Source organism: Lipophrys pholis (assembly GCF_963383615.2).
Source record: "Lipophrys pholis genome assembly, chromosome: 22".
In the NCBI taxonomy this organism is placed as follows: Eukaryota; Metazoa; Chordata; class Actinopteri; order Blenniiformes; family Blenniidae; genus Lipophrys; species Lipophrys pholis.
The window spans coordinates 18051974-18078357 of record NC_137644.1 but is presented as its reverse complement, the minus strand read 5'-3'; the positions used below and the strand labels follow the sequence as shown (position 1 = coordinate 18078357).

General features: G+C 42.8%; 1 protein-coding gene across 1 annotated transcript; it reads right to left on the bottom strand.

Annotated features, from left to right (window-relative positions):
• Positions 1–1712: 1712 nt before the first annotated feature.
• Positions 1713–25384, bottom strand: hgfa (hepatocyte growth factor a). Its single transcript, XM_080491829.1, has 18 exons — positions 25085–25384; positions 19952–20114; positions 19672–19784; positions 18520–18634; positions 13702–13844; positions 13418–13538; positions 13042–13160; positions 10903–11074; positions 10572–10705; positions 9647–9740; positions 8399–8538; positions 7430–7462; positions 7094–7202; positions 6925–6999; positions 5288–5425; positions 5045–5151; positions 4803–4936; positions 1713–4318 (listed from the first exon to the last, which is right to left on the bottom strand). Exons 1-18 carry the CDS (start codon positions 25146–25148, stop codon positions 4142–4144), a joined length of 2151 nt encoding a protein of 716 aa, XP_080347955.1. The 5' UTR covers positions 25149–25384; the 3' UTR covers positions 1713–4141.
• Positions 25385–26384: the final 1000 nt, after the last annotated feature.

The following is a 26384-nucleotide window of genomic DNA, read 5'->3' as shown; positions in this document are numbered from 1 at the left end:
CCCGGCTCAGACTTGCTTGGTAATTGGTCACCAGGGGTAAGATTGGGATCAGAATGCAAACAGCTTTGTCAGCAGCATGGAAGTGGCCTGCTGGCAAAATGAGCCTCGTCGGGATATAACACCACGGAGCCAGATAGGTAAACGACATCTCCACATGACGTTGAGCGTTCGTATAGTGATTTCTGCTGAAAGTGGCTTTCTGAAGCCGAGTTATTCACTGGTCGGACATAAAGTGACGTCAGCTTTAACACGGCTGTGGTGGAAAGTTAACAAATACATGTTGTACTTACATTTTGCATGATTTGAATGTTCTTAGTTGATGTTTTCGCTGTCCATTTATTTGACATTTGTACAACATTATCACCTTTTTTTTTAAAGATTCGTTTTTGCAATAAAAATAAACTTCTCACCTCATTTCATAACGGTTTCTCTTTTATCTGATCACAGAAGTGAATCCAGATTTCTGTAGCGGAGCTGATAGTATCTTAAATTCCATTAATACTTGTATGACCACGGATGAAGCTCAGCAGGGTCCTGCCATAGCAGGAGAAAAAAAAAAAAAAAAAAAAAAAAGCTGGACGCATCAGTGTTAAGAGTTATAGCATGTGATAACGTGACAAAGGAATGAGAACACTTTATTCCAGTCTCAAGGTCCCTGCAGTTAGTTTTTTTAGGCTGAGTTTAGTTTTTTTTAGTTTTCACGCAAGAAAAGGGACTCTGAATAGACTGACATACTCCAAAATATTACTTAAAATGAGGAATCATCCATTCACATATGGAGCTGAAACTTAAAGATGAGGTAAAATCGGAACATGGAGAAACAATAAAACAAATTCACATTCATCCATCCATCAATCTCCTTCATCAGGAGCTGGAGTTGACAATTTAGGGTCAGCAGTTAACCTCAAATGCATGTTTTTGGACTGTGGTAGGTAACAGGAGCACCCGGAGGAAACTCACACACGGGAGAAAACATGCAAACTCCACACAGACGGGCCCGGCAGGTATTTGCACCCAGAGCTTCTCGCGTGCGGAACGTCGGCTCCGACAGTCACTTACAGCAAATTCTGAGACACCAATTAACCTCACAGGAATGTCTGTGGATTGTGGGAGGAAGCTGGAAAACATCAGCATGCAAATTCAACAGATCCCAAGCTCAGAAATTGTCATTTTACAAAAGTATGATCACTTTTTTTTTTTTTTTATTGCACAATAGTTTCTTTTTGTGTCACATAGTATAAATATACTTATAATTGTATTATAATTAATCATTATCATTTGTTTTACCGTGCTGCAAGGTGACTTTTCAAAATTGTGAATGTAGGACTTCACTTTTGGTAATTTGACACAGATATGAATCTTCCATCCGGACCATTAAGTGGATCTTATCTCATGTTGAGCAACCGAAAGTTTGAGAGGAGCAAGGTCATCCACGTCTCACTGAAGTCTTGGAGCGCCCAGAGTTGTAATCCAAATGTTTCAGGGGAGGCAATTGTTTATCTTCTTCCCCGGCTGTACGGACGACCCCTGTTGATTCAGCCACTTCAAATATTTATTATACACTAGAAGTTGCCTCTTTGAGCGATTGAGAGACTTCATTGCCAAAAGTGGCGTAAACTGAGCGCAGTTCTGGTGTATTCCTCGCAGAGTTTCTTCACTGAGGAAAATGTCAAGCGTGAAGAGGACAGGCACAGAATGCAGCTTCGCGTAATGTCAAGTTGTTTATTAAAATGGGTATAATACAAAAGGGCTATAAAAATCCAGAAAAGGTCACTGATATAAAACAACTCACTAACACAAAATAGCAGCCGTTATATTTAAAGTTTACAGCATACAAACATATGAACCCCCCCCCCTCCCAAAAAAAAAAAGTTGATGGAATAGAAATATTTCAGCGAGATATTTACAAAAATTACAAATGATAATTTACAGGTTGAAAGAGGCTTTTTACATAAAAGGTCAATTAAATAACATAAAACACCTAAAGAGTTTGGTTGGATTGTGATTGATTTGCTACATGAACGAAGGATATTTGATGTTTATTATATGTTTTTACCAACAGGACTGTATTTCTAGAGATCAGCCTTAACATGATGAACAAAACTGATTAAAACTCTTCTTGGTTGAGTTATAGGAAGTGAGTTAACATCTCTGAAACTGCAGCTCTGGTGGAGCATCCAGTTTTAAAAATGATCCAAAGAAGATTAAACAGTGAACCAGTGTCAGGGACACGGGATTGAAGCCGTGCCTTGTAAGACCAGGTAAACAGGATCACTGGGAAGTTTACCTCAATTATTAATCATTTGACGAATGATATTAGTGATATTGGTTCACATGAAACTAGATTTTACATACTACAAGATGATCTGTGTAAATAGTTCATTTCAACACAATCCTCTTCCTTAACAGCCCCAATAAATCACATTTTCTTATTGCTTCAATACTTTTGCACATCTTGTGAATCATGTTCTCCTAAAAGGCACAAGATACGAAGGATCACACGGCGACGCGATCATTATCTGGGCTTTGAGGTTAACGTTTGCCTATTAGGAAAAAGCTGAAATCCGATTCTCCAGAGCAAAAACATTAGTTTACATGTTTCTAGTCCAACAACAGCATGAGTCAAAAATCCCGATGCCTCCCGTTTATTTTGCTATTCAAAGTCAATAAATCGTCTTCGTGCCTGACATGGCTTGCCTTCACTTTCGCCAATACGTGTCGGGGCTCATCGTGTCTGAACTTGCCTGAATGTTTGTTTAAACGGAAACAATCTTCCGACGTTTACGTTCGAAAAACTGCAACTTCCATAACGTGTTGATATCTTTTAGATTAGCCTGCATGAAAGAAGTTTAAGTTTCACTTTCTTGTTATATTTCTTTGAACTTGGCTAAATTATGTATATATGTTACACGAGTAAGTCGCAGATTTCTGGGCCTTTAATTCTCAGAAAATCCAAAGTATTTAAATATCGCATCAAAATATGATTACCTACTCGACTGTTGTTTTACTGCTCATTTAAAAAATAGTAATAAATACACATCAACACTACTTCCATCTCTTTAAATACGACTCACTCAGATGCAAAAAGAAGCCTATCCGACATCACAAAGTGAAAGAAAAATACTCCAGATCTATAAGACCTATAAAATCTTACAACGTGGCAGAAACATTATAGATCTGCAGGTATGTACAAACGGCGTCGCTTTCCACGAAAAAAAAATAAAAAATAAAAAATCAAATAAAAATACCCTACTGACCACACACAGCCCGCCAGGGGCCACAGTTCCCTCCAACCTGGAGACCAAAGAGCCATGTTATATTTGGCATGGCTTTTCTCTCTCTCATGCTACAAATATTAGCATAAGATTTGGGAGCAGTTTGCTCACTCCTACTTAGATCCTCTCATGGGGGAACTAACCGTTACGGCTAACTGGGGAAAAGGTAGTTCAGCTACTGCGCACTGCCAAAGCCGGGAAAGAGTCACTCCCACACGTTTAAATATGGAAGCTGAAGTTGAATTTTTGCTGGATTTCAAGGCAAACCTCATGTCTTCCTTCCATTTGCCCTGTGAATTACTCTCAAAATCGATTGCGACATTTTGTCGAGGAAGCCATTTGTCCACGTTGCTTATGTTGGAGGTAAAAAAAATACACGTTTCGCAGTCCAGCTCGATATGTTATTTAAAAAAAAAAAAAAAAACAAAGCATAAGAAGAAATAAAATCCCAGTTTAAGACGCTACCTTAAGCGGTAACCTCCAAAGACTTGGGTTCAAGTATATTCCAGGAGATAATACTGAATCTCAAGAGTCATTCCCATCGTCTGTTTTGCATGGCTTCAAAAACTCTGAACAAATAAGATCATTACATCATTCATGTGCCCAGGACTTTGGTGGTAAAATGGTATTAAGGCTAACTACCTGGATTGGAAAGTGGAAGGGAAGGGTGAGATTCCACCGGCCGCATCAACTCTCCATTAACAAGCCTCTCGCTCGCCATAAAATGACATTTTCAGCTGCAGAATCCCAAAACGGTCACCTTCCATGAGGTGACGTCTCCCCCGTGGTCCGCCTTGGAGAGCTCTCTCTAAAGTTTTTTTCTTTTTGGGGCCCCGAGCCGAGTCCTCCTCCTCCCTTCCGCGCCATCAGTTCGTCTCCGAGCTGGGGTAGAGCTTAAACACTTTGTATATCCACTCGGAGTAGAACGCCACGTTCACGAAAAGCGCCGGCTGTGACGAGGCACACTTTGTCCTTTGGATGCTCACGCCGATAATGACTTTGCGCTCGTGTTCCTGGCAAACCAACGGACCGCCATTGTCCCGCTGCGGGGAAATAATGTAGAAAAGAGTGCGCGTGTGTTAAAAGTTAAAACACCAACGTCAAAGGAAACCACAGACTGATGACATGCGACACTGAAACTTTGCTTGAAAAGGTCAGTTTAGACACATTATCGATAAACAGGACAAAAAGTCGCTGTTTGGGAGATTATTTCTTAACGGTAACATTGCTTTCTGGTAATAGGTCTCATGTCACCGGAAAGCCTGTTTGATTCCCATTTTATTATTTGTAATAGACAATAATTCGTGGGATGAGCAGCAGGCCTGAATATGTGGGTTGAACACATACAAGCAGCTTTTTCTGTGTCGTCGATTTCTGTTTCATGAATGAATCATGTTTATCAAGGCGTTCATTGTGAGATCTCCTGCTCATCCCACAAATGCATATCCCCTCCCAATGCGAGTCGGAAATAAATACGCTTTGCGAAAAAAGTATTTCTACTGTACTTTAGGTAAGAAAAGCTCTTACATCACATACACCTTGTCCTCTCCTGCCTCCGGCACAGATCCTCCTGTCGCCGGCGTCTCCTTTGATCCGTGAGCACCGGTCGTTGTTGACCATCGGCATGACGACCGTGTTCATTGCCTCGTCGTGCCCCGTATCTGAACACAGAGCAGACCGTCGAGTCACAGGCGCCGGAGCCACACTTTCAACGCCAGTGATTATTTCCATGCAAAGTGCTTTGACATATGTGTGAAAGAAGGCAGTACTTTTGGTTTCACCCCATCCATACATGGTGCAGTTGGTGCCTTCGGTGATGTGACACTCCCTTACCGGAAGATGGATGGTGGAGGCGCCCTCAGACACGGGGGCAGGACTACAACAGGTATGAACATTCATGAATTGCACATAAAAAACTTTTTTCAAAAAGATTACACTCGAAAAATAGATTTTGCCAGGATGTGAGACACACGTCAGGGGGTAAAATCCTGGTGAGTAGTTAGAGTACTTACTCTGCTAGTTTCAACATAACCAGATTGGATCCCTCGGGCCCGCAGATAAGACGAGAGATGCGCAGCCTTGGGTGGCTGGAAGACTGACTGAGGTTACGCAGACCAACCTGCACACTGTAATCCCGGAGATCTGGAACACTGTCGACCATGAGAGGAACATAGAGTGAGCGAGAACATAATGCCAGAGACAAAACATGGATGCAGAAGGAGAAGAAGAAGATAAACACCAGTTCTGCTCACAACTTGCAGCTGCTTTTCACATTTTTTGTTTCTCAACGAATTGAAGTGGCAGAGAAAAGATATGACAAGAAATCTTCACCAATTTAAAACTGGGGATGTGTGATCTATTCTTTCAACAACCTGATTGTGTGTGTGCGTGTGTGTGTGTGTGTGTGTGTGTGTGTGTGTGTGTGTGTGTGTGTGTGTGTGTGTGTGTGTGTGTGTGTGTGTGTGTGTGTGTAACCCATCCCACTCATTGTCCTCCTGAACGACACATATTAGGATCGGCGGGCTGCTGCGGTGCAGCGCCCGGGGGTCAAGGGCCTTGCTCAGGGGCCCACAGCGGTAATCTGCCGACAGTGGAATTTGAACTTGCAAACCTTGCGGCACTAGATCGTCTCTTTAACCTTAAGGCCAGGGGTGTCAAGACGTAAACCCCCGTGGGACCTCGTTGCTGTCCAACTAGCCCCAAAGCCATGCTGCCAGGGTGAGTTTTAAAAAAATGTGCGGAATGCAACAGCTATAAAAGAAATTTGGGGACATTTTACTGTATTTTGCACCAGAAGGTTTTATTAAAATTCTCTTTATGCTGAGATTTTAGCCTTTTTCTGACAGAATTGTTTGGTTTTCATCACACAGTCTGTGTCACAAGAAAAAAACAAACTTAAAAATATAAATTTAAAGGTTATTATGGCACTATTAAACCGATCCGGTCCTCTCGAGATAAAATTGGGCTGAATGAGGTCCCTGAACTAAAATGTGTTTGACACCCCTGTTCTAGGCCAATGCTGCCTTTATGTAAAAAATTAATATGTAGGCAAATATTTTTAATTTTTTAGTATCTGTTATTCCTTTTTGCAGCGCTTTGAGCTGCATTTTATTGTCAGAATGGTGCTAAATGTATAAAAAATGATTCATTGAGGATGGCAGACTGTAAAGGTGAGGAGTGTGGAGTCTTTTCATCTCTTAAAACATTATTAATGTTATTTATAACAGAAATTAGACAATAACAAGAAAGAATAGTCTGTGTCTTCATGTCATTTAATCAATCTAATAAGAAATAACCTGCTTTTTTGGTTCTTTCTCTGAACAAATAAGCATTTAACTCTAAGCATGTTAAAGGAGTTAATGAAATATCCAAAATCCACCATACACAAAACTGCAATTTCAGCTAAAAAAGACCTCAGCTGGGCCATCCACACAGGCTTTATGTTCGACACCTCTGATCTACACCACATGTTTACGACAGATGTAGGTGAGTTTTCATTAAAGAGATACGGCCGGCTATGATACACAAGATTAGAGAAATTAAACAGCCTGCAGAAACTTTTTGTGCATGAATGTCTAGGAGTGTTTTGTAGAAGACACAAGCTGGGTGTTCTCTTACGAAAATCAAACTATAAGGAGTTGGACATTACCAGGATGTGAAGCACTGTTGGTCGGTCAAAACCCAGTCTTCTCTGATGAGCGAGCCACCACATATATGAGCCTTCCTAAGAAGAAATAAAAAATATAATTCCATTGATTACAGTGCTTGGCATGAAAATTAGTTGATACATCTTCTGAAAAACGAATAAAAGGACATACTCTCTCTGGATGCTTACAACCCAGCTCCCATCTGTCCCACGCACTTGGTGTCCCCCGACGATTCTGGTGTTTATGTGCACGAAGCACGATATCTTGGGCCTCGTCAGACCTAAACCAGAAGGCAGAGTGGACAGACGGATGTAGATTTCAATAGGAAGCTCTCATAACTTCAAAAGCCAGGCATAAAATATGATTTATTTAGTCGGGTAATGACAACAGAAGGACTTGATATAAAGGGTTTAAAGTAAGAGCGAGGAGATTAGAGATAACGTGAAGAGGAAGAGGGCCAGGCTGGGAGGGAGGGAGGGAGGGAGGGAGGGAGGGAGGGATACTTACTGCTTGGCTGAGGAGCCACCGTAGATGATTCACCTGATTGGAGTAAAGCAAAGGGGGAAAAAAAAGGAATGAATCAGACCATAGACCATTCACTGACACGTAAAGCATGAAATCTCAATGAAAACGACAACCTCTTCTGTTCTATAAAGACTTATCTCCGCATCTGGATCGACGTCGGCGGCTGTGCCAGTCAGGCGACCGCGGTAAATAAATTTGCTGAAGAGCTCGAGAACTTCATGGAGGACATGTTTTACATTATGGAAAAATGATTGTGCCGCCATTTAAAAAAAGGAGGCTCTTCGCCGTAGCCAGATTAGAAGCAGCCAAAGAGAAATGTGTGCGTTCCTGCTCGGTGGCAGCACAGACGTGCATCTGTTTGCTGTTTGAGCGTTGTGTATTTTCTGCCAATTGGACCAAACCACAAGCTAACAGATTACGTAAGCCGCCAGGCAAACGGCATAAAGAAACAGTTGTGACATTTTCGCTGGAGTGAACAAAGACTGCGGAGCTCAATCAATCACGTTTATTTCACTACTCCCGATGATCTTCTTCTGAGTACTAAATGCAATTACATGCTCTTCCAGAAGTCCCGTCCCTCCGACACGTTGGTGGTTCGCTTCTTTTTTTTTTGATTCTCAAAGAAGATCTGATGCTTAACACAAAGACTGTAAGCACTTTTCCACTGGCAACAACACATCTACCAAAAACCTCTAAAGCTCCTTGATTAACACGTTACCTCTCGCTTGTTTGGTCTCGGCATGTTTTTGGTCTTCCAAGTGTCTTTTTTTTTTTTTTTTTTTGCAACTGAGCAAACCAGAGGAAATCATCTGCTGGCTCGCACTCCACATTTGCACGGAGACTAAAAACAGGTGCATTGTTTTTGTTGCCTTTCTTCTCTCATGAGGCCAGATGTGATCGTTTAGAAATCGATGGGACTTTACTGGAAACAAGCTCATTTAAGTCACTCACAGTGCTTCAGCTTGCAGTAGTCCCAGGCCAAGCGGTTATTTGGATTGGTGTAACACCAGGGGCCGTGCTTGTCCCTGTCCGGGTTCCTGCAGTAGTTCCTCTCCAGCCCTACAGAGGATACTGTAGAGTGAGAATCCCCACTGTAAAACACACAAATACAGATTCTCATGTTCCATTTGTTATTTTGCACGCAGTGTATCAGCACTAGCTCCCGGGGCACGCCTCATAAAGATTCATGCACGCACGCACGCACGCACACAAAGTATGACCGGCAAATTCAGACACTAGCTATCCCTACAAGTACGACGAACACTCTGCATCTTGCTGCATGCAGTCCGTAGAAGGAAACAGGGTTTTGTGAAGAGTGCTCATGGGAGTTTGAAAGTATGCAGTCGGAGCATTCAGCAGGGCTCAGACCAGCAAGAGCCACATCCTCCATGGAACCGCTCGGCGGTGCTCTCCATTGGTAGGAAATCCCATCATCGCGTGTCTCCTTACAGTGTTCCAATTGGCTGTATGAGAATTAGTCGTAATCTCAGATACCCCCCCCCAAAAAAAGCAATTATGAGGTTGGAGTTTTGAGCGCACACATGCAGGAAGAACGCTAAGCGATGAGCTTCAATTTGTCAGGGGGTGTAGATAATTCCACTTCCCAGGAGAATGTTAAACAAGCTGTAGCCCTCGGCCGTTTTTCCTGGGACGACCCTTGACCTTGAGCAGGGCAGACTTGCTGGCAGCAGTCTATGCGAGGGAGCTGATTGGCTTTGATCTACTTTCCACAGAAAGCACTTCCTGGGGTCATGGGTCAGCTCTGGAACATGTCCATCTGTCTGTGCCATTTTGGCTTTTAAAATTCTTGTAAATTAAGTAATTCCAACAGCCTGACTTCAGCATGAAGTAACGGCCCTGGAGTACACAACCTTCTCCGTAGGGATGCGTGCCTCGGACAGCACCCCGAGGTTTCCTCTCGTCAGTTAGATGAATAATAATTGGACCTGGTATTGACCCCTGAGGAACCCCCGATTTCCTCTCGCTGTTTGTTTTCACTGCTTAGCTTCATTCATATGAAAGGGATTTTTTTTTTGCGAGGCAATGGGAGCTAAGTTGTCAACAAACACTCATCAACTGAGCTGAGAAGAATGTCAGCCTCTTTAGGAAACAGTTTTCAGGACAGGCCCAAGTTTGACAAAAAGAATTCTTGGCAGGAGAGGAAAAAATAAAAAAGAACAAAACAACTGCTTTAGTTACCTGGTTATATGATGGGACCAGTCGGCACAGGGAATCCCAGACCGGGTTATGGATAAACTGCCTCGGTACATCTCTCCATTGTCCTCATAACACTCTGAGGAAGAACAAAAGAGATTTTTTTTTCCAAGAGTGTTAAAACATCACAGATGACATTTGGCTGTTTCCTCGTCTTTATGGTTTGGATCAATTTAATGAAGATCGATGTGAGACTTGTGGTTTACACATAATAGATTTTTGAATCTTCCATATTTCCTTAACAGATTTTAGAAGAAGCTTTTTTGACACCTGTGGTCCTCTGATATGTAAAGCAGTGAAACATGGGAAATAGCAGCGAGTGTGACTGCCAAACTCTGGTCGGATGGAATTCACTGGGCAATGTTCTGCGAAATACCTTTTACAATACTAACTCACAGGAACGTGGCCGAACTTTTCAAGCATCTGCAGGTCGGTACTTCAATCACATTATTCAGAGAAACAGCATGGACATTCCTATTGTAAGTGACAGGATACTCCGAAAAGGCTTCAAGCGGTCTTAAGGGAAAACTTCAGCCTTTCCTTTAAGCGTTTGATGGGAAAATTGGCACCAGCAAAGTCTTAAGATTGCAATAAGAAGGAAAAAAAGCCATTATTAATAGTGATTTTTTCTTTTTTTTTTTATTGTATTTTCAAAGTACGGGCCAGATAATTTCTTGGCTGTGATCTGTAGTTTGTCATAGCTTCTCAGTAACCAAACAGCGAGGACACCTTCAGGCTTTTGAAGTTCAACGGAGGCGTTTCTTCGATTTTAGAGGAAGCCAGACGTTGTTTTCTCTGGCTGTATTTACATATTCATGAAACACACACAAATGTTGTTCATCCCCTTGTGTAATTCTTGGCAAGAGAGCAAAACAAAAAAAAGTGCATCCCCCAGAAGTTTCAATTTTACCTATTTTTTGTGAGGCCTCTGCATCACATCTGGGGATGTGGGTGCAGTTTGCTATCCTCTGATTAGGGTCTGTCGTGAAGCACCATGGGTAGTCCGCACCGTCGGGGTTACGACAGTAATTCTCTCTGAGATCTCTGTAACACACACACAGACTACAATTTAAATGATGGTGCCAATGATTTAGTTTTCCTCCAGCAAAGCCTGCGAGCGTTGCTTTCATCTCTCGTCGGTTATGCATTTTGACACGCAAACAGAATAAATAATCTTCCCCATGCTCCAGAGAGGGAAGCGACTCCAAGATGCCGGCTGCCATAATACAATCATTACTCACTTGCACTGGAAGTTTTGAGGGAGAAAAGTGTGGTTATGGGGGAACTGGGAGTCCCAGCGCTGACATGTCACGCCCTCTGGAGTGACATTCATTGTCCCTTTGTAATCCGTGCCTTTCCCCTGGAAACAGGACGTTGTGATGTTCACGTCAGATTCCTCGTTGGGATCTGAATCTATCAGGGAAAAGAAATAAAAAAAAGTATGTGTGAGAGGAAGCATGAGAAAAAGGGGGAAATCACCCAAAAAAAAAAGAAAAAAGGCGAGGTGCAAAGACTGAAGGCAGGAATGAGGGAGGGAAAGAAGGAGGGAAAGAAGGAGGGAAAGAAGGAGGGAAATATTAATCCCCAGAAGAATGTGTCATGTTTAACCTAGAGACAGATGATCAAAAACAGTAGCACTCCCTCTTCGCTTCTATTGCGATAGGAAACTTTGTGTATTCATAACACCGGTGCCCCACATTCTTGCACGTAGGGACATCCACAGCAATAAAAATGTGTTGATCTCGCTGACAGCGTGCGGTGGCATCCTTAGCGCCGCGCAGACATCCCGAGGTTTGCTGACGTCTATGGCCGTTGCTTTGAAATCGGACATGAAACGTTTCTGGAGGGTTTGTTTATCGCAAAAGTCGGCAAACGATATCAAGCCGGCCCGACTCGGGCAACTTTATCCAGCGGCGAACTATTCCAAACATTTTCAGATTGGAATTCTGCTTTTCAGCAGTCCAGGGGTAGCAGAACACAGGGAGCGACTTCTCCCCTCCGGATTTCTGTCTCTGTTTCTTTAGCCTTTGACAAATGAGATGGGAGAAGATGGAGGAGGAAAAAAAGGGGGAATGTTCTGAGGCACAAACGGAGAAGGTGGGTGGAAGAGAGGGATTCTTCGACTTGATGTAATGCATGCCAGTGTCTGTGTGCACTGTGTAGTACAGGTCAGTGGTTTTTATCTTTGTGAGGGCAGGCATTGAGGGATGCACACATCTGGACAAATGCAGATCCTCCGCCCTCCCTGTAAATCATAACATGTACTGTAAAATACATGTGTGTCTGACAGAGACAGAGAGGGATCCTCCGTGTGTTTGCCGCTTTGCATATGGGAATATTTCAATGTACATTCACTGAAAAATGAACCAATTCTCCATTGGCTTAACCCCTGTTTGGTCTCCACTGCTTTTCTTTCAACTCTCTGTATTTTATATTACACGTGAAGGGAAATGTTATCCAAACTGCAAGTCAGTCAGACTCTGCCTACTGTGCTGAGTCAAGTGGAATTACATTATCCCATATTCTTTCAGTAGGACATGTCTCAAAAGTATTCAGGCACAGTAAATAGCGGCTGGCAGCTTTGCAACACAGCTTCCTTCCATGATAGCATGATAGCAATTTCAATTTGATCGTCCGCAGTTTCACATTTCTCACAGGATGGTTCTTCAAGATCTCTCAGAAGCTATCGGAGTTCAGATCTGGTGAAGGCTGTAGAGTGTGAGTCACATCATTTTGCATTCATCAAACCTTCATCCCCCGAGTCTTGTAAGGAAGCATCTGCAATTGTTTTGCCTGTTGCACATTCATCCAGGTCATGCCTTCAATTTGTCAGAATATGTCAAGATTTCAAACGCAAACACACACACCACCGAGAACAACTATCAGACCTTCAAAAGGACATCTTGGTATAGTAGTCTTCTTTGTAACCGTCCACTTTGTAGCCCTGAGTGGTTTCAGTGAAAACACTTCTGACTCTCTGGAGTCAGACCTTCTCCTATACAAACAACCTATTTACTCCTTCTCGTTGAGGTAGAAGGATGCGAAGCTGAATACCACAAGAAACACTCAAGCCGGATAAACAAAAGTCCTCTGAGACTCTGCAGGGGAGAAATGCAGATTCTTACTCAGTTTACCACAATTAAACCTCAAAACCACCAAAGTGCTGTACATAACAAATCCCCCGGCCATACTTGGCATGGCATCACGAAGATCAACCTTCATTTTCCAACTCGTCTTGATTAAAGGTGACATGGATGAGAAGATGACAAACACAATCACAAGTCAGAGAAAACGCTTATTATGTCTCGCGTGTTTGAACGATTTTTCTGCGAAAGCCGAGCTTGTGAATCGGAGCACGCGGAGTGCAGTATATTTCTTACCACACACAGTGATGTTACAGTACTCCCACTGAGTTCTGGGATCCATGGTGTAGCACCATGGACGGAGACGATTATCTGGATTACGGCAGTAGTTGTCCCTTAAATCTTTGTCCCGATACCTGAGAGAGAGAGAGAGAGAGAGAGAGAGAGAGAGAGAGAGAGAGAGAGAGAGAGAGAGAGAGAGAGCGAGAGAGAGAGCGAGAGAGAGAAAAAAAAGGAAATAGAAGAAGCAGGAGAAAAGCAGAGAGAGAAGTAAGTCATAACAACTGGTGAGGTTTACCTCTCTGGAGTATTAGCGTCATTTATTCAAGCATCTGTCATGGGTGTGTGCTGGTGGTGTCTGTGAGAAAGATTACGGTGTGATTTGCAAGCTTACTTTTTGGGCTGGAAGCGATGTTTGTGAGGTCTGGCTGAATCCCATCTCTGGCACTCCCTGCCGCTCTCTGTATGGTCCATTTTCCCCCGGTAACTCTCCCCATTACAAGTCATGCAGACTTCTACCAATAAAGAAACAACAGTTATCAAAACTTTCTCTCCGCCGAGGAATGCAAACAAATGTCTGAGATTTAAATAGAAACAAGCCGCGTAAATTATTGAAGAACTGACTGAAAATGAGGCCTGGATCGTACTATCCAGCGGTGAGATTTTGCAGGGCCTCACCTTCCGAACACTGAGGTATGCCACACTCCTCGGCTCGGACGTTGGGGTCTGTGGTGTAGCACCACGGACCACCAGGATCGTTGTTGGGATTCCGACAGAAGTTCTCCCTCAGGTCCTGCATCGGGTACCTATCGGGATAAAACCTACAGGAGCGCAGTCGGGCGTTATTAAAAGTGTTAACTGATACTGTAAGCTGTACAAATAAATTTTCACGAGTGCTTGCACACTCGGCTGCTCCGGCAGTGTATACAAGTACAGCGCGGTCCTCTCAATGACAAACCAAATAAATTCATAAGGCACTGACGCGAAGTGAGACGACACACTTTGAGGGGGGAAAAAAAAAAAATGCAAGTCCCCACAGTGTGACCAGGTTTACATTCACATCCAGGAATTCCCTGCCATGGTAATCACATGCAAAGCATGCAATCAATACGTTTCTACTCTCCAGATTTGCACCTTTTGCATGATCGCCTTACTGATTCCGACCATATCACCAGCTATTCAAGTGTGAAGCAGGCAGACTGTCACAGGACAGTAACCACCAACAGCACAGAACAATGCTACGGACCACTTGGAGCCACCCAAGCAGGTCCTTATGCTGGCAGCCTTTGAACACGTTAAAACCCAATCCCTCTCTGTCAGCTTGTACATCACTTCAGTGCGAACAAGACTGTGATAAAGAAAAAAGAAGAAAGACGAGGGAGGGGGAGGGTCTGCCTATTCCAAACATATGGCCTAAAACAAAGGAAGAGGCATGAGATCGCTGTGCTAAATGGACAGTGTGTGAAATTTGTCTTCTGTCAGGGGCAGGATGACAAAAAGCTGGTATGTCAGCACCCCCTGATCCGTGCCGACCGCCTCCACCCCTCCTCCCCTCCCACCCACCGAGACACTGAGGGACGACAGAAGAAGAAGAAGAAGCTCTGATGAAGTGTCGACGGGACGTGAAAAGAAACAAGCCAAGTGACTGATTTAAGCATAATGGAGTGAGTGAGGAGGCTGGAGTTCGTCGTTTAACTGATGATGTAAGAAAAACCTTGGAGGAACGTGAACAAAAAAAAAGAAAAACAAGCAGAGGCCACACTCCCTTCAGCAGCCCATCTGAACGCTCTACCACAAGCAATGACTCTTGGGGGGGGGGGGGGGGGGGGGTCTGTTCTGCTCTCCCCTCCGAGACTCATGCAAGGTTCCATTCGACAATAATGCACAACGTTATTCAGTCCAGAGGTGGAAGAAATCGCAGCCGTCTAACAAGGAGGAAGAGGAGAGAGAAAGCAGCGGAAGACCTTCCAGCCATATAGCCATTCCTACATGTGTCAAAAATATAACAAGGTTAGGTCTAACAGAAATGTTTCACTCAGCGTATGCAACTAAAACAAAACACTTGTTCCCTTCCTCCGAAGCCGGCCCGGGGGCCAAAACTCACATCTGTTGTGTGTAACTCACAAGCTCAATATACTGTATTTCTATCATAATACAATATCCTAATTTATAAATGGAATTACAAGATTCTTCGCTTTGAAAAAAAAACAACAAAAAAAAGTTGCATCTGGTGAGACTCTGTTTAAAAAAAAAAAAATAGAAAAGGCCGCAGCATGGGAGCAAGTTAGCCATAATGATGTTGTGCTAACAGATGTTGGCCAGTTATTCATCTCCTTGCCAAAGTCTGTTCCCATCGGAGCACATGCAGACACTATGCACACATGCTTCATTCTGTGGGCCGACTAAACTCATTGGCTGGATTCTGGATATCGCTAAAGATGAAATCTAGGACTGAAGTTACTCTTGCAAAACGTCTTGCGGTGCACGCACACACGCACACACACACACACACACACACACACACACACACACACACACACACACACACACACACACACACACACACACACACACACACACACACACACACACACACACACACACACACACACACACACACACACACACACACACACACACACACACACACACACACACACACACACACACACACACACACACACACACACACACACACACACACACACACACACCTGGAGAAACAAATGTCATACTACAAAACGGAATCCAAAGGAATAAATATTCTGAGATTAAAGCAAAGCTGAGGGGAAAACAGAAAAAAAACACTTTGCATTTACAATAGTCATTTATATGTAGATTGATGTACTACTATGCGAGTAATAGTAATCCCTTTATTGGATTTCTAGGGAAAAACAAGACAGTATAGCCTTATCGCTGGGTGCAATTTGTAATTTACTATGTGAGTTGGGAGTTGCCAAGAGATTCAGTCATTGTTGGATTTATTATTCATCTATTAAAAGCAGAACCTACAGCTTCTTTTTTTTGTTTTTTGTGTTGGACGGAACAGAGCAAAGCCCCCGGCTAGCTCAGTTGGTCGAGCATGAGACTCACAATCTCAAGGTAGTGGGCTCATGTCCCACGCTGGGCGCCACCTTTCCGTGGGCTCACCACCTGCAGGAAGGTTCTTAATCGGTGCAATGTGATCTGGGTGACAGTGCTCAGACTGCCACCCCCGCCACCCACAAACGGATAAGCGGGAGAAGATGGATGGATGGATGAATGGAACAGAGCAGGGGAGTCAAACATAAGGCCCGTGGGCCAGAACTGGGCCGCAAATTGCCAGGAATTGTTCCAAATTTCTTAGAAAACATATTTTTTTTTTTTGATTGCTAAAGCGTAGCGTGCATAACACGACATTGAGACTTGAGCTGAGATATCAAAGATGCAACTATGAAAGTTAATGCAAACTAGCATTAACCTCAAAGACATGCTGTCAGGGTGAGTTTGTAAAAACATGCATAATGCCACAGTTTCTTTGGGACATTTTACTGTATTTTGCTTCCATACGTCCATTCTATAAATTGCTCGACCAACTTCACCTGCCTCTGCAATGATCACCTTACTTTTTGGATGATTTGGAAAGTCAAAACCTAAAACCACTTCTATGATTTAACTTTAAACCAAACCAAAATTCAAAGCAGGGTGTGTTTCCAATATCTGCTACTGCTGTATGAAACTAAATCCTTCCTCTGAGCAATCACGCTCCAGTTCTGGCGACTTCCAGCAACATTGTTGGCAATGTGCTCTGAAGTGCCTGAGTTTGTGTGTCTAATTCATTTCATGACCGAGTGGATGGCTTTAACGTATGTTTCAGCATCAGCATTGTTAGCGTACATGCCTCTACCATTAGAGCGCTCAATAATTTATGATTTTTTATTATTATTTTTTTTGATTGTTCGTAATTGGCTGGGTGGTTAATGCCAGATTTTGCCAAGTGACAAACTAAGTGCCCTGATTTACAGCTGACCTTCGGGATGATTTGGAACGTCAAAAACTAAAACTACTGCGTCGTGCAACTTCAACCAGAACTGAAATTCAAAGTAGTTGCCGCTCACAGACGTCCAATTGGAAATTGAGTGAAAGAATGTCCCAGAGGAGGACGATAAATGATTGCAGTGTTATCTGTTGTTATTGTTATTAATGGGAGGAGAAATGTTCCATTCCATTCTCCGCGCTTGGCTGGGCATCAATACGCACTTCCTTTCAGTGCCCTGGTTCAAACACTAAATATAGACAACAGGTGGAAGTCCCATTCCTGGAAGGGAACCTCCTGAGACATCGCCCCCGCCCTGTGGCGATCGGTCAAGCATGAAAATAATAGTTACCTGAGACTCAAATGGTGCGTGGTTCATTATGGTGGTAATTCTCACACAGCGGGACTGTCCCATGTTAGGTAACCCCACGGTGGCACTAAATCTCCCTTAAGTAAAGCTCCCTCTGACCCTTTGAAAGTTGAAAAGTTGCTGACAGGTAAGGACGATAGAGGTCCCTGAGACCTCTGTAAAAGGGGACTGGGACCATGTGTCAAATAAACAATGACAAAGGAGTCCTAATACGAACAACTGCTTTCCGGAGAGTGATGAGAGGAGCAGGGGAGCGCCGTGGGAAGCGGGGAGTGGAGGGGAGGACGGGGACCGACACCACAATCTGTTTTAATTGTCGGCGTTCAAGCGAACGTGTATTTTCCCTCAGCTGGACGTCAGACAGAATATGAGTCGAGCCTATAAATCCCGGTGTCTTCTTTCTTTCATTCTAAATCCCCTCTTTTGTTCTCTCTGCACTTCCTTAAAACTCTTATTACTCCGTCTCGCAGCCTCCGCCCTCCCCGCTGCAGTTAAAATATCTTGTGACTAATGAGCGCAGCTAACGAGATGCTGGCACCGAGTCACGGGTCTTGCCTCGCTGTGGCTGAGGGAAAACATCTTTGGGACACACCTGATGGCCTACGGTGCTGCTACAAAAAAAAAAAAAAAGAAGAAGAAAAAAAAAAAGAAAAAAACCTCATCGGGGACGACATTCCCGCTTGTGTTGAAAGAAATCTGACTTAAGTCTGGATAAACGTTCAACTGTCTCGGAGCCTCCACCTTCCCTTAACCCCTGAGGTGCAAGGGGAAGGACTTAAGATCCATAAATCAGAGGCCAGGGCCTGCGCAGTATCAGACACAGAGAAACGGCGAGGGGAGCATCCAGGAAGGTGGTGGAGGCCTCCGGATTACTGATACCAGCTTTGAAGTCTTGACGCTTCACAATCTAGCGAGGGGAAGTGAATGGTTAACACATCCCGCTACTCCCTCCCTAAAAAAGACCAAAAAACAACACTGACGAGCGACGCACCCCCACTTCAAGGTGACAAACGACCGCTTGTAACTGTCATCCCGCTTGTTAAAAGCCTCAATTCTCATGCAGACATGTAGCTTCTTAAGTTCAAAACACAAAAAACAAAACAGGACTCACGTGTGTTCATTGATGTTATTATCTGACCAAGCTTGGCAAGTGATGTTCGACTTTGTCCAAGACCTCCTCCCTCTGTAGTTGTCCTTGGTGCCGATGATACACTCCCTAACATAATCTAAGCGAGAGTGAAAAAAACATTAAATTAATATACATCGAAAAAAAACATCCATGAAGGAGGAGTGGATTGAAAGCGGGGCAGAAATACAGAGAACGTTCTCAATGAACCTGAGGACAGACAAGTTCATTAAACAATGACATGAATGGATGATTTATTTTGATGTATCAACCTAATAAATTCTTTTTAAATAAAAACATAAAAGGATAAAGAATGTCTTGTAACTACATGGATACACAGTATATTAACTAATATATATATTAGGTGAATACAGGCCCCAATGACTTGATCAATGGTACAATATACTCTGTTACAGATTACAACCATGGTTATATATATATATATATATATATAAAACATATGATAAAGGAAAGAAACTCTACACTCGACTCCAACTCCCTAGAAAATGTAAATAATATCATCAAACCCTATTGTCCTCTTTTTTTGTATATACGTGTATTTCTTCTCGTCTATGATGTAATCATGAAAAACTTACCTGTGTGGGGTTTTTTTTTTTGCTTTGATGCAACCCACTGGTGTGGACTGCTTACATGATGCTTCCATTTCGACAATTCAAAGTTGATCACCGCTTTAACCATTTTCCCTTGTATGGAAGTACTTCCAAGTGTGTGTGTTATTCCAAAAACAGACAGCTCCGTGAAGTTCATTACACGTCACCGAGGGGAGTTTTCGTAAATTTTGCAGTAAACTAAAGTACTCGATTCCACAGCTTGCGCTCGAGTTAACTTTGGCGCTTTGGCTGTAAACAATGATTTTTTTTTTTTCCCCTCTCTTTCTTGTTTACACTTTGCTTAAGTGTGCTGCGTGTTTATGCATGCGACTTTCCCCCAACAGTGCGATTAAACAGCAGGGGGGCAGTTGGAGGGGGGGTCTTTTATTATGTCAACAGAGAAAACCAAAGACCTTAAAAAATGAAGGCACAATCCCCGACAAACAAGCGCAAATCCCTACCTGTGCCTCGATGTTCTCGTGAGAATTGGAAAAAAAAAAAACCTCGGGAAAACGGTGACATTTACCTTTTTTTTCATACAAAGTAAAGTTGATGTTGGCTTGCTTCTGCACACCGTGGGTGAAACGGTCGAAAGGAAGCAAGTGGCATTTCCTGTTGTGCCTTTGAAAGTTGAAAGCCCTGTGGAAAAAAAATGCACGGGAAGTAGTTGGGAGATGGACGAATGATAAACAGCAGAAAATATGTAAATAGTATGAAGAGAAGAAGAGGGGGTGAAAGTGAAGACGTGGAAAAAGCTGTGCGCCTGAAGTCAGAGAAACGGACGAAGGAGTAGAAGTACAACTCACCTGCAGTTGAAGTTTTTCTTGACCTTGTTGCATTTCCGGGCGCAGTGTTCCTGCGAGCGGCTCTTTCGTGCCAGTGCGGGCTGTGGACAGTCTGTGCAAACCAGCATGTGGCTCTCCGTCTTTTCATACTTCTGCAATAACTGGTGCGACTTTCTACAACAACCTGCAGGACACAGGGACGCAACATGAGAGGGACCGCTTTCCCCTCGACGGTGTTCCAAGCACTTTACCTGACAGCATTGATGTGTCTGTGTTTGCATGGTAATGTAAGAGAATGAGCGACTGACAGATGGTACGGCCACGATTACATGACAGTGTCTCATGCGAAAATCTTATTTTTTTTGTGCGTGTGTTGACATGGCAACACTTGTCTGTTTATATGGAAACAGCAGAAACGCTGAAGACAAAGTAGTTCTCATGTTGTGGGAGTTTGTTTTTTGCAATGGCCGTGCAGAGAACAATACTCAATAAACATTAATGACGGTGAGTACACAGATACTGGTATGGACAGTTAGATTTCTATTACGGGCGACTCTCAACTATAAAACTAGGAGAATATGGACTGTCTGGGAGCCATGACACTCTGGAGGCCGCCATTTTTGTTATTGTCAAACTACTTGCACGTGTGCAAAATAACTATTTGCTGGAGCCGTGGTGTGCGTGGGCAGTAGAAGCTTTTTCAAAAAAGTGTTGGGTTTTTTTTGAAAAGTTTCCATGGAGATGGAGTTGGGAGCATTTTTTTCTCTCAAAAAGTTGCACATTGACATCCTTTTTTAAAAAGATGTGTTTTTAGATGCTCCGAGCGCTGTTGTCACGTGAACAGACCTCCAAACTGAAGCAAAGGTTTTGTCGTTTCACTTGAAACCTTAAAGAATGTTGCGTAAACGGGGCCTCAAACAGCTGAAGTGGTAAAATAAGTAAAAATTCCATTCAAGAAAATATTTGGCAAATACCCAAATTTCATACACTATACTTCTTGAAAACTCTTTATTTGACCAAATCAGCTACAATACTGTCTCAGATGATGAAATCATGTTAATACTTGTAAATCTTTAATGCTAGTTTCTATTGGTATCTATACCTTCAACCCTACATGAAAACTTTGCATCAATTCAATTAGGCGAGCAGGTTTTGTTTGATAAAGAAATTATAAATCCTGCTTCCACTCCTGCTTGGCATGATTCATTGCTACAAGTGTGAACAGTACAATCAAACCTTCTTACAAGTAAAACTTTTATTCATTTTGTTGGTGGAACATAAGATCTTTCATACTATTTTATAGAATAATGTAAATAAAGAATGTTCTGTTTATCTGATAAACTGAGCTATCGCTCACTTCCATAGATCGAAAACTAGAATCTGGTGACCAAAGTAGCATAAAACCAATTCTATTGAGTTTTCATGCTGCGTATTCCTGTGAAAAGTTGTGTGTGGTAAGGAGCACATGTTGGAAACTACCTTTATGCTATGGTCAAGAGAGGTTTTGAATACAACGAATGACTGCATATCAAAACGAAAAATACATATTATCTTGATGGTGGCTGATTGCAACATTGGTCCTAAACCCCAAAGCTATCCAATGTTAGCACCAGGTAAAGAACATCAATGTCATGCTGTTGATGACGTGCCACTTTTTGAACACGTTTAGGTCGTTGTTACAGAATTGTTTCACATTTACACGGCGTCGTTTTGAAAACTATGTAGTTTTCATGTTGGGTCACTAGTGGGTGCTGTTGGCATTTGTAATGAAGCCACAGACAACGATATGCTATAAACATTGACAATGGCGAGGACACGGACATTCGTGTGGACAGACGAAGAAGTTGGATTGTTATTCAGGGCTCTTATCGCCCATCTGTTCGCACATGTGCAGAAGAAATAGTTGTGATGGCCGGTTTGCCATAGACAAGTGGGTTTTTCTTGCGTCTGCATGGAGATGGAATCGGAGCGTTTTTCAAAAAGCGAGGGGAAGTGATGAAGCTTCATCCTACGTCTAAACCCAGAGAAGTGCATTTCCAAGTCTTTTCTTTTGAAGCCGTAACAGAGTACTCAGTGGTGTTGAGCTCAGGATGGATTCTGAAGTCTCCTAGATGCGTATTGCGACTTCTTCACGAGAACCTGAGCGAAGCACTCGGGAGGAAGCGCTTTATTGCCGCCGTAGAGATAAGAACCGGACAGAGAGAGACATGTCCGATCTGCGGGAAAATCCGACTGGAACAACTTGCTTCAGGGCATGGCTGAGTGGGAAGTAGAGTTATGGCAGTCGTACACCAATGGAAGCATCCTTTAACTGTTCCAAGGCCTTGCGCTTGGTGGCGTGTTAGCAACAACCATTGCGAGATACTCCAAACTCTGCAGCGAACTCTGAGCAGAAACTCAGACTGGCCTTCAGCTGAGGTAGCAGGTACTTTGGTTTATGCGTCAGAAAAGAGGCAAGTTTGAAGCGTATCCAGGATCAAAGGCCTGCTGGAAGTAACCCCAGGAGCTCTGCTTCAAGCCCAGACTGGGTGCTGAACTGTGGATTGAGCCGAGAGAACACAATGACGTCCATCAAGAGGCTGTCTCAGATACTCATGAAAACATATTTTATTACTTTCAGAGAGAGCCGAATATCTGCTCCCCCCCCGCCAAACGACTCTCACTGACTTTTCCACATCATCGCAGATAAAATTCCCGTCTTGCACAGAATCGTATCTTAAACATTCGTGACCCTGCAGCGGCCATGAAAAGTCTTATTGGACGTCCTGCTATTTAACGACAGCGATGCTCAGTTCACTCTCGCAACATGAGTGGCATTTCGTTTTCTGTTTTTTTTTTGGTTGTGTGTGCAAAAAAACTAAACACGATGCAATCAGAATTCAGTTTCAAACACGAGAAATAACCTTTATTCTTCCAAATAATAAAGTGTTAAGGATAAAATTTTATGCATCACCCCAGGTTTTGGCACGCGGAGAATATAGCCAGTATGTGGGAAGAGTAGTAAACTGTCAAAAGGTGCCAAAAGGACATATTACGATTCATTCTTGTTGTGTTATTTATAGGTCTTCACTGAGAGGCATTTCTCAGGAAGAAGAACATCAAAAAGGGAATTCTATCGTTGCAAAGATGTGGCATAATGTTTTCGGGATCCAATCGGGTTCAACAGCGGGACAAAACCATATTTTAAGCTTAAATCCACCGCGATACAAATCATTCCTTTCTTTTCTTTCTTTTTTTTTTTTTTTTTAAACCCCCCCCCAATAAGGTTTATAATCGCGGGCAAGTGCGACATGAATCACGCGGCGACAAGCTCATGCTACCGGGTTACAGCGTCAAGAGCCTACACAAGACATCGTGTGTGTGTGTGTGTGTGTGTGTGTGTGTGTGTGTGTGTGTGTGTGTGTGTGTGTGTGTGTGTGTACTCTGGATATTGTAAACTGTGGATCGTTTAAAGGCTCCTCGTGGTCGAAAATGGTTTTTTTCGGGGAGGACGCGTTATTAATGTTTAGGCTCAGCTGGACCACATCTGGCACTCATCACGGTGTTGTTGCAGCCCTGATGTCTGGCCGGGCTGCTCAATTAGATTTCACTTAAGTCTCTTCCTCTCCTCGCACTCTCCGACTCATGCTATCTCCAAAATCCCAAGCGTTTTCCCGAAGTCGAGGATTAGAATTGGAAGGTGCTCGGCGAGCGAGAGAGGTGAGATTTAACGAGGAGGAGGGGCAGTCGTAACAAGTATCTGGTTGAGGTACGAAAAAAAAAAAAAAAAAAAAAAAAAAGAGAGAAAACAAATTGCAGGTAGGAAAAGGTGAGCGATCTTCCACTTAGTGTCATCTGGAGAAGTGTTTAGCAATGCTCCCGAGGGTAAAAACATCATCTGAATCTAATAATAATAATAATAATAATAAGCCTGATCATGAAAAATGGGGATTTTATTTAAATTTTTACTCAGTGTCTTGGTAAAAAAAAATTTTAAATTCACCTCCATGAACAACATGGGGAGCAGCAGGTTAAAGGTGCGCCTCTGTCTGGGAATTAAACGGACATTACATCTGCTTCAGAGAGCGCAAAATGTGGCAGTGGGCTCAGGAGCCAGATGTTTACCCCCCTCACACACCTCACTCCCTCCTCAAATCCCCACCCTCTCTCTCTCCCTTTCTCTCTCTCTCGCTCACACACACACACACCTTTTCTATCACTCTATCGGGACACAAATACCACAGAGCATTTAAATCTGGGGGGGGGGGGGGGGGGGGGGGGGGTCAGAGGTCAGGGTCGGCTCCCCCTGAAGGTGGTAACTGTGGATTCAAGTGCTTAGCTCAATGACATGTCAGCGGGGTGGATGCGAGCCACCGGGTGACCTGTGCTTCCCAGAGAGAGAGAGAGAGAGAGAGAGAGAGAGAGAGAGAGAGAGGGGTACCACAGGGCCTGCGCCGGGTGCACCGACCGATCGTGTGCGTGCGCCCCTGGGTACTCCCTCACTGGGGCTGGCGTCTGGCCAGCAGATGCAGGAGTGTCTATCACTGAAATGGCCATGACCTATATAAAAAAAAGTTTAATGACAAAGCAGTAACATCCGCAGATGTACGTCAAACCAAGAGCCTTGGCTCACATTCGTACCTTCAGGCAGCCCGGATAACCGAATACGCTTGGACACAATTAATTTGTACCATTTTAAGTCCATTAAATATTACATCACTCATTACACACAATCTGATATCACTGATCTTGCTTCTTATGTGAAACAGTGGGAGCTCCAGGGGTATAGGTGGAGTTCAAAAGAAGTTGATTGATGGGCTGCTGAATATTTTTCATTTAGTTTTACACCGACCGAGCAAGTTGTTAAATGTTTGGCAACAGAGTGTTTGGTGCACTCCAGATAAATAGCCTTGAGTATGTTCTCTGCACGAAAACCTCAACCCTGCAAGACAAGGCTTGTGATCAAGTCCATCCAGCCGAACAACCTGGCAACAATGTGCACATATGGGAGCTGAAAGTGTGTCTAATTGTCGACTTAAAAAAATAAAATAAATAAATTGTGTCAGTGTTTTATAAACACAATAAAAGTTCGGTGGATTACTACTTAATAAAAGTCACACACATGCAGATATATGGCATGCAAAAAATGAGAAATAATAAAAACATAACTCTTACCTGTGTCCACGAGAGTGACCACAACACACACCAAAGCTTGGTAAATCCATACGTTTGTCCTCATGGCTGTGAAGTGTGGAGCAGGTTACAATCCGGGATTAAGTGAGCGACTGTTTGAAGTGTAGAGAAGCAGAGGATGACCAGCAGGACTCGCCCTCCTCGCGCACACGTCCTCGGTTCAACCCCCTTCAACTACTCAGGTTTGCGCCCCTCTGTGTGTGTGTGGGTGTGTGTGTGTGTGTGTGTGAGAGTGAGTGTGTGAGTGTGTGCGCCTCAGCCTCTCCTCACTGCTGTCAAAGTGCGTCAAGTCCGCAGAAAGACGCAGCAGCAGCGTCCGGAAGTAAACTTCAGCGTAAAAAAGAAAAAAAAGAAAAGAAATCACACGACTCTGACAGTCACTCACTTTTCCTTACGGAAGTTTTAAAATATTTGTGAAAGACTTTTCAACGTGTGGCTCTTCTGTAGTATAAAATAAATAAATAAATAAATAAATAAATAAATAAATAAATAAATAAATAAATAAACGGCTGAAAATGTGATTAAATATTTACCATCCTAAATAGCAGTCGAGACTACATAACTGCATATGTTCATAAATCCAAACTATATATGAAAGTTTAAGAGCTGTGTCAGCCTCATTTTTAAAAATTAAATGTGTTTTACAGCTTCAGTTCAATTTGTTTGTTGGAAAGTGACAAAAATGGCTTTTGTTTCATAAATGTTGCAGATGCCGTATATATATATATATATATATATATATATATATATATATATATATATATATTATTCAAAGTATGGCAGAAGGTTCCGTCATTTAATTAAATAAAATCCAGAGAGGATACTCAGAGTTGAATCAAAGTGCTTAATTTGTCTTCATTATTCAGTGAAATAAAAAATAACTTAGAAATCTCTTGAAAAAAGTAATGGTAGAAAGAAATTACTCTTCTATAAAAAGATTCAAAACAAGACTATAGTAACTGTCTTTTTCAGAAGAAGAAAGCAGCTATTTCAGCTCTTAGGAGGCTCAGATAACATAAGACTTCATTCATCCCACATATTGACATTTAATTATCACAGCAGCTCCACTTTGCACCCTAAAGTATAAAAAGTTTAATGAAACATCTACAGAAACATGCAGAAAAGCAGCAAACACATCGTTTCATAATGAGGCAGTGTTGTCTCACACAATCCCACACAAACATCACATAGACTGGAAATTAAACATTTCCAAAGAATAAATGAGGTCATGTTTATGGTGTATATGTTTCAAACAGACTTCAAACCAAAGGTTTGAAATCTG